A 13,560-nucleotide genomic window follows, 5' to 3' on the forward strand; every position below is an offset into this window, starting at 1 on the left:
ATACCCAAATCCCCAAAGTAGCCTGAAGTTGAGTGCTCATCGACTCCCCCTAACGTGCATAGCAACGTCAACGAATATAACAAAAGTTAATGGAGGAGATCTTGCAGGCATTTTTCTTTGAGAATATGACGTAGACCAACTGATTGAAACACTTCCGCCGAGGTTGACTAATGAAAAGCTTGAAACGCTGGGGAACTTCCTGAATGACGGGACAACTGGACTTTCAGATGTAGGTGTCGTGAATGATAGTCTGAGGACCACCTAACTCCAATGTTCTCAACTCCACGTGATCCCTGGACCACCATAAAGAGCCACGTGTTTGGAAACAAAGACGCTTCTTCTCGAAATGGGGTTTCCCACTTTTGCCTTCCAAATATACATGGCTAATGCAGCAGCTTAAAATTCCAGATTTTGCCGAGGGAAAACAAAAACCCAGATTCTCTTTTTAATTTCTAGTCAATCGCAATCATGAACCTGCTTATTAAAACCCCACCACGACGATTCTGGTAAGACTTTATATTTTCGTTGTTTGAACAAAGAAGAGAGAATAGAAATTATTGCTTAGACATGACTGACTCGTCCTCCTCCTCCTCGCGTTGGTGGCTCTCTCTTCTTTCCCCGTCTTGGTTTTCCTGAAAAGGTAAACCGCTTTTGTCCTTTATATCCAGCTCTGCACTTCTTTCTCTGTTAATCATATTGTTATTCATCGATACTGCCTTTGTTTGTGAAATGATTTGACTGAAAAAGCTCAAATCTTTTTAGGTGGTTTCTGTTTGATCCGTTATGGAGTATTATTTTTCCGCGTATTATGTCGCAATTTTGGTTTTCAATGGTGGCATTGGGGTTCCTAGACCGGAAACTTTAGGTTTTTTAAATCGGATCTCTAATGTTTCTGTTTCTTGCATTGCATAATTGACTATGATGTTGACTATGTAATTATAAAAAAATGACGCTGATACTAAGTATTCCGGTTCGTTTGGGTCTGATATCTGTTTATTGCTGAATAAGTTCATCGTGAGGTTGATTTCAAGGCAAATTGTGTCAGGTTAAGTTTCGGTTTTTAGTGATTTGCGGTTGGCATCTGTTTGTTCATCTTTTTAATGTAATGGTATCTAAGAACTTGGGGTAATAATGCAGATGAATCCAGTGAAGATGCCCCTGGTTTAACAAACTTTTGTATTCTAATAATAAAAGCGCTTGCAATTGAATTAGTTGTAAGCATTCAGTGTATAAGCCTAAAAGTTCTTTGCCATGGACAGTCACAGCGAACCATTGAGAGTGGACAAAATTAGATAATTGTAGAAATTATTGGTTGGCCCGCTGCCGATTACATGAATGCACATATATTTAGTTTCATGCCCTGCTGCCCTACTTTGTTCTAAGGGGTTTGGCTGTAGCTGGTTGTAATTTTCATTTTCTTGCAATAAAAATGTTCTCCATATGCATATACATGTGTCTCTGCTTTTTAGTATAGCATATGCTTTGTTTGTAGCCTGGAGGATGGAACAATGGAAAGGAATATCTGGTAGTTGTCATGTTCAGAGCATGAATGAAGTAAGATCCCAATGTTTTTATTTATTTGCATGCGATAAAGCAGCATATTGTTTTCTGTTGTCAAGCTTTCAAATGTAATATCAATCCAATTGTTGATGCCGTTACATAATTCTGCTTAATTATGCATAATGTACTGGCATTTATTTTTTTTGATGAATAAATGAATTAAATTGATCAAAAAATGGCAAAGCCAGTTACACAACTCTAATGCCCTAACTAGGTAGGCACATTAGAGACAAGAAAATCATGAAGAGCCATGCCATTAAAATCCACAGCTATGGCCCAGCTACAAAGAGTTCTGAAAAATAAAACTTTTAGCTCCTCTAAAGATCTTTCCTGGTCTTCAAAAGTCCTCTCATTGCGCTCCTGCCACAAGCACCACATAATGCATAGAAGGATCATCTTCCAAATTGCTCTGATTTGTTGCCTACTGCTTAAGTTTGGCCCACTCGCCAAGGCTGCCTCCACCATCTTCGGCATAACCCATGCCATATCTAGTCGAACAAATACCTCATTCCAGAGGATTCTGGCTGTTTCACAGTGCAGAAAGAGGTGATCTACCAACTCTCCCCCTCCTTTGCACATACAACACCACTCTGTAATAATAATCCTCATTTTTCTCAAGTTGTCAATTGTAAGAATCTTCCCCAGAGAAGCAGTCCAGACAAAGAATGAAACTTTGGGTGGTGCCTTGTGTCTCCAAATCTTTTTCCAAGGAAGCTGAGCATTTGGCTTTATAGTAAGGGCCTTATAGAACAAACGGGTAGAGAAGGTGCCTTTGCCTGCTAGCGTCCACCACATAATATCCTCATGCTACGTGTTTGGTCTAATGGAATATATGAGGCTATAGAAATCAGCAAAGCAACTTAATTCCCAATCCTGTGCTGCCTTACTAAAGGTAACGTTCCAGTGAATATGTCCCCCTGATATGTCCAAAACTTCTGCCACTGAAACATCCTTTGCACTTGCTAACTGGAAGAGAGAGTGGAATAAATCTTGTAAGGCCTTATTACCACACCAAACATCTCTCCAGAATTTTATCCTAGATCCCACACCCAACTATAACTTAACAAAGCAATTAAACACCCCCCACCCTCTTCTTATGTGTTTCCACAGCCCAACGCCATAGGCCCCCCTTACTTCTCTAGTACACCAATCCCCCCATAGAACACCGTATTTCTTCTCAATCACCATTTTCCAGAAGGATTCTGGTTCTTTGGCAAATCTCCACAACCATTTTCCTAATAATACTCGATTGAACACCCTTAGGTTTCTAACCCCCAACCCTCCACCCGAGGTGGGATGACAAACATATTCCCACTTAACCAGATGGAACTTAAACTCCTCCCTCATACCTCCCCACAAGAAGTCATGTTGGAGTTTCTCAATACGGGCCGCCACACTCGCCGTTATTGGGAAAAGATATAAAAAATAAGTAGTTAGGTTAGAGAGTGTACTTTTTATCAGAGTAATCCTACCACCTTTTGTCAAGTACATTCTCTTCCATCCTGCCAATCTTCTCTCAATTTTCTCAATCACAGTCAAGGTGGTAGTAAAAGGAAAGAGTTAAAGTTCTTACTGAAGACCACAAAATTAATGGCATAAGATTGAGTCTATTTTCTTTTTTCAGCTTATGTGGTGACAAAAGGATCAGATATTTTTCCATTGTGAAACTAGTTGTTGATTCTTTTTTCTATCAATTGAATGTGGCCTTTATCGTATTGTGCATATGCTTGCTCTGTTTCTGAGAAGAGGGAGGAGTGAAAGAAATGTAGAGTTTCTGAATTTTTTCTTTTTAATGTTGAATCTATTGTTTACACTTGATAGTTTCTGTATTGGTGGATTACATTTTGCATTTATGATTTGTTGTTACTGAAAAGATGGTGCAAAAAAAGAAGGAAAAAAAAAAAAAAAAAAAAGAGAATTGTTGGGCTCTTCTAACTCTAAGGGGAGTTCTCTTCCTATAAAGATATGTATGGTGGCAAAAGAGGATAGGTTGGACTGCATTGTTTTGCTTTATCTTTCACTGTACACATTCGATTTTACAAACCTCTGCTTTATTTTTTGACAAGAAGACAGAATTAAAGGAGAAAAGTCTGGAAAAAAAAAAGGTTTCGGTTTCTTATAAAAATCTGAGGTTCAAATAAATTGGGAGTTTCTGATATGTTATTCTCATATATTTAAGTATTATAGTATTTATGATGACAAAAAGTGATTGAATTCTTTTGCCTTTGATTTGGACTTCAAAGTATTCATTTTGTATATGTTAGCAGTTCAACATGCCAATGATTCACAATGTCTTTAGACAGTCATTAAAATTGCCTGCGTATTTTTATTTTCATGCACCACATTCTCGGTATGCTTCAATCCTCATGTACCTAAAGGTGTTGAACTGGAGCTTAGAGCTTTCCTAAAGTTATTCTGAGAGTAGAGTAACTCATAATTTTTTCTTTTTATCACTGATATACTGTCTTGACAAGCATGCACTTATTTTGATCCACTTTGAAAGAAAAAAGAAGGTTGCAGTTATTGTCATCATAATGTGATCAATGTGGGACATCATCAGAAGTTTGTGGAACTGCTTTTATGCAGGCTAGACCACCCTCGCCTCTAAGGGTGCTTCAGGGGGTATCCTCGTAACGTGGGACAAGAGAGTAGTTAACTCTGTGGAGGATTGTGTCGGGGAATTTTCGTTAGCATGTTCTTTCTCAAATGTGGATGATGACTTTGTTTGGGGGTTTGCAAGAGTTTACGGGCCAAATGATGACAGTAGCAGAAAACTTCTTTGGGACGAGATAGCTGGCTTATGTAGTTGGTGGGATATTCCATGGTGTATCAGGGGAGATTTCAATATCACTCAATTTTCGAGCGAGCGGTTAGGGGCTTCTAGCATGGGCTCAGCTATGGCTGATTTCTCAGCCCTTCTATTTGAGTTAGACTTGGTGGATTTTCCTTTGGCTGGGGGAGACTTCACTAGGTCAAATGGAAGGGCTTGGTCGAGGCTGGATAGGTTCGTTGTCTCTCCTTCCTGGGAGATTCACTTTCCCAATTTGTGTAAAAAAACGGCTTCCTTGACTTTGCTCGGATCATTTTTCCATATTACTAGATTGTGGCGGTCTTCAAAAGGGACGAAGATACTTAAGTTTGAGAACATGTGGCTAAAGGTGGATGGGTTCATTGAAAAATCCCACTCGTGGTGGGTCTCCTATTAGCTCTCAGGCACTCCTAGTTTTATTCTAGCAGGGAAGCTTAAAGCGTTGAGGAATGATCTTAGAAAATAGAATTTGGAAGTCTTCGGGAACATCAATGACCAGCGGGACAAACTTTTTACAGAGTTGCAACAACTTGATGAGAGAGAGGTGGAAAGGGCATTATCAATTGAGGATAGGACAAGAAGACTGATTGTAGTCGCTTAGCTGGAAGAAATCACCCTTATGGAGGAAATATCGTGGAGGCAAAAATCACAGGCTCTTTGGTTGAAGGAAGGGGATAGGAGCACAAAGTTTTTTCATAGGGTTGCAAACTCCCATAGAAGGAACAACGCCATAGAAGTTCTCTATAAGGAGGGCATTGTTATATCGGGCAAAGATGCTATTAAGGACCATAATGTCCATTCCTACGATAAGCTTTTGACATAGCAGTACTCTTGGAGGCCCAAGATGGACGGACTAGCTATCGATTCCATCAAACACATAAGTGCAGCTTGGTTGGAGAGGCCTTTCGAAGAAGAAGAGGTGTTTGGCGTGTTAAAAGGTATGAACAAAGATATAGTCCCAAGATCAGATGGCTTTCCAATGGCTTCTTTTCATGCTTGTTGGGACATTGTTAAAGAGGACATTATGAAGTTTTGTTTGGAATTTCATTTTTTGATGAAATTTGAGATGAGCCTTAATGTCTCTTTCATTGCACTTATTCCCAAGAGGGCAAGGTCAATGGAAGCGAATGATTTCTAGCCCATAAGTTTGATAAATGGGGTTTACAAGAAAATCTCTAAAGTTTTAGCAAAGCGGTTGAGCGCAGTCATGGGCAAGATCATCTCGAAGTCACAAGATGCTTTTGAAAGGAAGACAAATACTAGACTTGGTCCTCATTGCTAACTGATGTCTGGAGAGCTGAGTCAGAGTCAGTATTCCAGGTATCTTGTGTAAACTGGATATGGAAAAGGCATTTGATCATGTGAACTGGGACTTTTTGTTGTATATTCTTGGTAGGTATGGCTTTGGGGCAAGACTGTGTCAATGGATCAAGCACTGTATTACAACTGTCAGATTCTCTGTTTTGGTCAATGGCACTCCCGAAGGTTTCTTCAACAGCTATCGAGGATTGAGACAAGGGGATCCATTATACCCACTCTTATTTATTCTTTTCACAGAAGTGATAAGTAGAATGTTGGAAAGGGTGGTGGATATGGGTTTCATCTCGGGTTACTTGGTGGGTGGTTCTACTCATGGAAGCTTGACGGTTTCCCTTCTTCTTTTCATCGATGATACTTTGATTCTTTGTGACCCGGATCTGGATCAGATTCTCTCCCTTAGAGCACTTCTACTTTGCTTTGAAGTTGTATCTAGCCTTAAGGTGAACTTATCTAAGTCGGAAGTAGTCCTTGTTGGCTTGGTCTACAACTTAAGGGAGGTGGCTGCTATCATGGAATGCAAGGTCACATCCTTGCCATTGAAGTACCTTGGACTCCCATTGGGAGCCCCTCATAATTCTAAGGTAATGTTGGAAGGGATTTTTGAGAAAATTGAAGGCAAACTAGCAAGATGGAAGAGAATTTACTTGTCTAAGGGCAGGAGAATTGCACTTACTAAGAGTATGTTATACAATCTCCCATTGTATTTTCTTTCCTTATTTTCGGTGCCTGCAGGGGTGTCAAATGGACTGGAAAAGATTTTTTGTGATTTCTTATGAGAAGGGCTAGAGGATACATAGAAATTTCATTTGATCAAATGGGATAAAGTATGCACCCCGTTGACTTGTGCCATGTCGGGCTTAAGAAATTTGAGAACCTTCAACAAGGCACTTCTCAGTAAATGGTTATGGCGTTTTCACCTTGAGGGAGACACTCTTTGGAGAAATATCTTAGAGGTCAAATAAGAGAGTGTATGGGGAGGTTGGTGTTCTAATGAAGTTAGAGGGGCTTATGGCGTGGGAGTTTGGAAACTTACCCGTAAGGGCCGGGATGATTTTCTCGGTGACTGCAGGTTTGAGGTGGGAAGGGGACACGGATCAAATTTTGGCATGATATTTGGTGCGGGAATGTGGTTTTGAAAAACGCCTTCCCTTCTCTTTATGGGATTGCGTTGGATCAAGGCTTTTCCGTAACTGATAATATGTGCAATAATTATGATTCCATTACTTGGTTTGTAAGATTCACTAGAGCTGTACAGGATTGGGAGATGGGAGACATTACTGATTTCTACAGGGTGTTATATGCGCTGGAGTTAAGGGCAGAAAGGGAGGACAGATTACTCTGGACCTGCACAGGGAACATAAAATTTTAAGTTCGTTCATATCACAAAGCTTTGTTGACCCACTCCTTCAATGACTTCCCTTGGAAGAGCATTTGGAGGAGCAATGTTCCCCCCAAAGTTGCTTTCTTTGGGTGGGTGGCCTCCCATGGTAAAATCTTAACAATCAACAAGTTAAGAAAGCGTGGACTCTACATAATGGATTGGTGCTACATGTGCAAATGTAACGGCGAATCAATGGATCACCTTCTTCTTCACTGCAAATAGTTAAGGTATTGTGAGATGCAATCTTCTCAAGACTTGGTATTGCATGGGTCATGCCTAAGAGGGTGATAGATCTATTGTCTTGTTGGTGAGGGATTGGGCAATCGCCAGATTGCTATAGTATGGAAGATGATACCTTTATGCCTACTGTGGTGCACATGGAACGAAAGAAATTGCCGCTGTTTTGAAGATAGGGGATGCTCCCCGGACAGTTTTAGGGACTTTTTCTTTCATACTTTGTTGCTTTGGGCCTCTTCCATTGTATGGAATGGAACGAGTCTAAATGATTTGTATGCTACTATCAGTAGCACGAAGTTTTGTAATTAGGCTCTTTTTTGTATATTTCTTGTGTACTCGGGCTTTGCCTATTTACGTGGATCAATAAAACTTCTTTGTACCTATCCAAAAAAAAAAAAAGATATAATGCAATCAATGTTATGTGTAGCTTATTCGATGTGCTCATGTATTGCTGGATGCCTAATGTGAGAGATTTTTTATAAAAGTAGACAAAAATGGTAGATTTATTACAAAACCATCAAACTTGGAAGTTTTAAAATAAATAATTGTATGTAATTGTTTTACTAGTTTTTATCTTATAAAATTTCGCTTAGCCTTGTTTAGATGAACTTAAGTAATCTTGGACCAAAAAATGATGGAAAGTGAAGAAGAAATGAAATTCTAATCCTCATCTCTCATGTAGATTCGTGACTGAGAGCAAAATTGTTACTTCTGACAATGAAAATTGAAGTTTATCAGAAACGGAAGAACATGGAATGTATTTCAAATATCTGCTAATTGAAATTATATTTATTGATAATGCTTGCTTTTTTTATTGTCACTTTATTCAAAATTGGTTGGGTGGTAACATGTTAATCTGTCATAAATAACCTTCATTAATTTTTTTGAACCGTACTTTGTTTGCTTGACCACATTCTATCTAGGCCCTGGGTCCGCTGGAGAATTAAAATATTGCCCTTTTGAATAAAACTTTAGCATGCAGGCTTGTGTTAGGTGTGTTACGTTTTTAAGTAGTTTTTCTTTGTGCACAGGTATGGAGCATTTTGACTTCTGGAAAAGATCATGGTGCAGTGCCTAGACGGACTAAAGCATTTGTGTGCTGCTTTTATAAATTGCTGTGACACCGATTTATATAATCAACCCAAAGGTCTTCAAGATCCAGAATCTCTTGCTAGAGAGACAGTCTGTATGTTGCCTTCTTTGTTGAACTTTCCAGTTCTAGATGTCAGGAAGCATGTCTTGGAACATCAAGTGATGGAAGAGTCATTGGGTTGTTGCCGCCCCTTTCAGTTATATTTTTAAATGAACAGCCAGTTGTGTCTTCCAAATCCTAAACTGATCACGAAAAGGATGTCATCTAAGATCTCTTAAGTAGGTATCTAGCTGACGAAGTTCTTTTTCCCTTTGTCAATGGGACATTTAAAACTAGGAAAATGAGTTAGTTTGCTTCTCTCTCTTTGAAGTCCTGTGAAAAAAGCCTGGAGGCATGTAGAGTTCCTCATGATGTGGGTACTATCTGATATCCAGTGTGGTTCTTGACATCGTCTTAGTGGATTTTCCAATATTTTTTTTATCATATTTTCTTTATATGCACTGGGTGTTGGGGACAAAGTCCTGGCTAATCTCAGCAGTGCATAGGCCCTCAAGCAAGGAGTTTTCCACAAGTGCACCTAGGGTAATGCAATGAGAAATTCCTCTAGAGCCCCTAGAAATTGTTTGCACCCAAGGGTTATGACCTTAAAACTTGAAGGGAGCATGCCACCAAGACCAAAAACCTTACCACTTGAGCCAACTCCATGGGATTGAGTTTCCAATATTTGATCTGTGCTTGTTAATTACATCTTTATACTTCATGCATTAGTATAAACATCTGAAGCATGTTGAGATATTTTATTTTTCTTCAAATGCAGTTAGTGTAAGTGAGATAGAAGCGCTTTATGAACTGTTTAAGAAGATTAGCAGTGCCGTGATAGACGATGGGCTGATCCATAAGGTACTAGATTCTGCCACACATCGTCATGGTATCATATTTTAGGTTAACATAATTGCTTGTAGTTCCAATCTGAAAGTGACTTGGATTTTATTCCATTTCTATGTAATGATTTGACTCTCCTATTGAATAGGAAAAATAATCTCATGGAGATTTGATGCACAGTTTTTCATGACTTCTCTCACACCTGTATTTATTTTGTGAATATCATGCTCCAGGAAGAATTTCAACTAGCATTGTTCAAGACAAACAAAAAGGAGAGCTTATTCGCTGATCGGGTACTCCTTTATACGTTATCTTCCCTTTTTTTGTTGGTCTCGTTTGACATGTCTTCACTTGGTAGAAATGAGATAACTTTTAAGTTCCTTTCTGTGTCACCATAGATCTGCTGACATGTTATATGGTTAAAATACCTAGCCTAGGTTCTTTAATTTGTTCTTGTATTGTGTTCGTTAGCTGACTGGTTTAAGCTAAATGAATTTTGGTAATTGCTTTGAAGTCCATGAACACACACACACACACACACACACACACATGCATGTATGTTCATGTGTGAGAGTACATGTGCTAATTATAACCATCTATTTTCCAAATTATAGGTATTCGACTTGTTTGATACAAAGCACAATGGGATATTAGACTTCGATGAGTTTGCACGTGCTCTCTCGGTCTTTCACCCCAATGCTCCAATCGACGATAAGATTGAGTGTAAGCATCAGCTCATATTTAGAAATTAAAGAATTCATCCAGGTGCCTTAATCTAGTAGAGAAGGGAGCTGTAGCTTGTCCCTGATTCTTACTTTATACTTTCATCATTTTATTGGGGGTTTGAATAGGATGAGAGACTAGTTGTCTACAGTAACAGCTTGGTTCTTCTGTGTTGGCTTTTTTCTCCCTGGTGCTAGCCCTTTGGTTCTCATAATCTCATGGTGATGGCTACACAAGCACGCGCGCACACACATGAATATATGGTGAGAGAAGGGCTGCCTAACTTTTTATTATTATTGCAGTTTCATTCCGACTGTATGACCTCAAACAGCAAGGGTTCATTGAGAGACAGGAGGTATTACTGTCCTAAGTTCTGTGGAGTGAATTTATCATATCTTATCAACTATCCTTGTAGAATCCATTGATCTTTGCTCAACTATTTATATAGAACCCATTAATCTTTGCACTCGGTGTTCTTAACTACCGATATTGTAGATCTTCCTTTTTGAGTTACCCAATGCAATTGCACTGCCATTTTAAGCAACCTGTATCATGTATCAGTTTCTTACTGTTATTTTCTTTTCTTGAAATGGAAAATTATACTTGTATTCGTGGCATTTGTTTTCGTTAGGATGTTAAGCACATGTTATTGCTCTGGGGTATTAGCATGGAAGGTTAAAATTTTGTTAGCAGAAGGCCATCTTCACCGTTCCACTCTTCTTTGAGATGATAATGGAGTACCTGAAATCTGACATTACAGCATTTGTTGATCGTATAAACCCAACACACCACCCCCCCCCCCCCCCCCCCCCCCCTTTTCTCTCCCTCCCTCCCTCCCTCTCTTTTTCTCCCTTTTTCCTTTTTATTTTATTTGTTCTTTTTGAATGAATGAAAAGCTTTATGAATAGAAAACAAAACAGTGTGCATCCTGGATGTACATGAAGCATCAGTCTTGGAGGACCAAAATTATAATCCAGAAAGGCACCCATGGACCAAAATACCCAAGGAAGTTAATAAATCTAATTTCATAAAGCACCTTTCTTCCAAATTAGAAGCTCCAAGTTCTTGAACATTCTTATAATTCACATTAAATACATCATAGAAGGTAGTGAGGAGATTACCCTTTAAAGGCCTGCTATATTTACCAGCGTCTGTATCAGCAGATTCTAAATTCTGAAGCCTCTCTAGCAATGAATTAGCATATGCTTTACAGTTTGAACTTTGAGGACTTAACATGCTAATCTTTGATAGCGCCTGTGCCAAAAAAGAAAATGAGGGCAAACCTTTTGCAGCAGCAGAGTCATTGGGGAGCTGGCCAGAAAGGCCGATATAGCAGGTTGCCCCCACCACAATGATAGTGGAAGTATGCATGCTGCTTTTGCATGAATCGTCCTGATGAGACCACTAACAACCTTTTCGTTCGCTGTTTCGAGCTCCTAAATTGTTTTTACCTAAAAATTTTGGATGTGGCACATGAGTTTGTTAATAGTGCTTTTTACTTTATTTTGCATCTCGGACATGACCTCAACTTGAGTTTGTTGACACTCTTTAAAAAAAATACGATGCATGGATCCAAAGGAAATTGATTACTGAACATTTTAATGATAGGTGAAGCAAATGGTAGTGGCCACACTTGCTGAATCTGGTATGAATCTTTCAGATGATGTGATAGAAAGTATCATTGACAAGGTACTCTCTTACTATTGTCTTGATCCATTGGGCTCTTGCCTATTCTTATGATCAATAAAATCTTGTTTATCAACATTTTATATATATATATTGTCTTGATTCAGTCCAAGACCCTAGAACACAAGGCAATCCTAATAAACATGTCAACCATGCTACAGTCCTAAAACAATTAGAAGTAAATCAAAGGCGCGTTACTTGTTTCCTAATACAGAAGAATGGATCACAATCCAAAACAGGTGCATTATAGGTCAATTTTCTTGTAGAGTTTTCGGGAAAAGTTTCTGAATAAGATCATTTTTATGTGTTCCTAAAATTGCATGGCTAATGTGGATTTGTTCTGGGGATGTCTGACCAGGAAATGCTTTAAAAACAATGTTACAGGAAGTGAGTGTTCAACATTAAACCGATTGTGGTAAATAGTGCTTTTCTTTGTTAAAGCATAAGATAACAAACTCTAGGGGAGCTTATTTTGCAGTGAAAGCTCAATGCTTCAGATACAACAGGGCAACCCTCTAATCTAAATAAGTTGTTCTCCCAATTTAACTTATAAATTATCCAGAAATAGTGATGTACTGTTTGGCAGGCAAGTTTTAAATGGCCCCGGTGGAAGGATTTGAATAGCTGCTTATGAAATGAAAAAGAAAAAAGAAAAAAGAAAAAGGAACAGGATTGGACAGCTGCAGGGAGGTTGAATTAGTGCTCCAGTCTGAGTTTTAGAAGAAGTTGAATTTCAGAACAATGATTGATCATCTAAGAATCCTGTGGTGCATATATAAAATTTATGCCCTTATTTTGTCAATCTAGTAATAATAAATGGCTCAAGACTGTACAATTAAACATTTGAAGTTTAGAGAATGTAAAAGTATTGCAATTATGATTCTTTCACCAGATATTATGTTTCCCTTTTTGTTATTTTAGACCTTTGAGGAAGCTGATACTAAACATGATGGAAAGATAGACAAGGAAGAGTGGCGAAGCCTTGTTTTGCGACATTCATCCCTTTTGAAGAATATGACTCTTCAATATCTCAAGTGAGTTATCTGTTATTGCCATACGAGGATTGGTGCATCACTTATTAGTGGATGGTAAAAGTTCTACTGAGAGTATAATAAGTATTATTTCCTGTTGGAAATCGATATATGTTGTCTCCTGCTGAAATAAGTTGCTTGGTATTTTCCCCTCAATATATTTTAGATACAAATCTTGAGCTATATTGATGAAACGTTCTGGAGAGTAGAGATATTAAATGACTCCAAAGATGTGGAATATGAACTATTAAAGACGGTGCAATATCACTAACATTGGCTCTTCTGTAATTTAAAATCATGTTTTTTTTTTCCCTGGTTTCAACTTCAATCATGAACTAGTTTCTAAATTCAAATTCTTGTTGGTTGCTACTGACACGGATCCATTTCTTCCTGGACAGAGACATAACCACCACATTCCCAAGTTTTGTTTTTCACTCACAAGTTGATGATACCTAGAATTTCAAGCCTACATGCAGCTGATAGTCTATAACTGGAACAGCTTGTTTCCTTTTACCGATGTGGCTTTTTTCTGTGCAAAGGTTCATAGTCAGGGAGGATCTTGATTATTTGTTATTTGTTATTTGTTATTTGTTATTTGGTTGATATAATTGTGTTTGCTTCACTAGAAATAAGAGGGGAAAGGTAACTGCTGGTTTGAGCAATTGTGCCCAATAAATCTATATACAGCCCCGGGGCACACTGCTGATGTGGCAGGCACGTGCCATCTTAGTTTTTAAAAACATTTTACTAGTGAGATATTTCATTGTAGAGAACTGAACAAAGGGACCGAATATAAAGGGTTTTAATCAGAGATGGTAGATTTTTTGGATGTGTTTTT

The 13,560-nt window shown here is 38.5% G+C and overlaps 1 protein-coding gene across 5 annotated transcripts; it reads left to right on the forward strand.

The window, feature by feature from the left end:
* The first annotated feature begins 109 nt into the window (after positions 1-109).
* On the forward strand, positions 110-13,551 carry LOC122275038 (calcineurin B-like protein 3). Of its 5 annotated transcripts, none has more exons than XM_043083964.1 (10): positions 110-640; positions 1,493-1,554; positions 8,339-8,493; positions 9,218-9,300; positions 9,516-9,575; positions 9,897-10,005; positions 10,308-10,360; positions 11,614-11,694; positions 12,613-12,725; positions 13,121-13,551. In XM_043083964.1, the coding sequence occupies exons 3-10, from the start codon at positions 8,370-8,372 to the stop codon at positions 13,176-13,178; spliced, it is 681 nt and encodes a 226-aa protein (XP_042939898.1). In that variant the 5' UTR covers positions 110-640; positions 1,493-1,554; positions 8,339-8,369; the 3' UTR covers positions 13,179-13,551. The 5 variants fall into 5 exon arrangements, with proteins under 5 accessions (XP_042939898.1, XP_042939899.1, XP_042939897.1 ...); XM_043083965.1 differs by having other exon boundaries at positions 110-506; XM_043083963.1 differs by lacking the exon at positions 1,493-1,554.
* Positions 13,552-13,560: the final 9 nt, after the last annotated feature.

The sequence above is a fragment of the Carya illinoinensis genome, chromosome 9 (assembly GCF_018687715.1).
Source record: "Carya illinoinensis cultivar Pawnee chromosome 9, C.illinoinensisPawnee_v1, whole genome shotgun sequence".
NCBI lineage: Eukaryota > Viridiplantae > Streptophyta > Magnoliopsida > Fagales > Juglandaceae > Carya > Carya illinoinensis.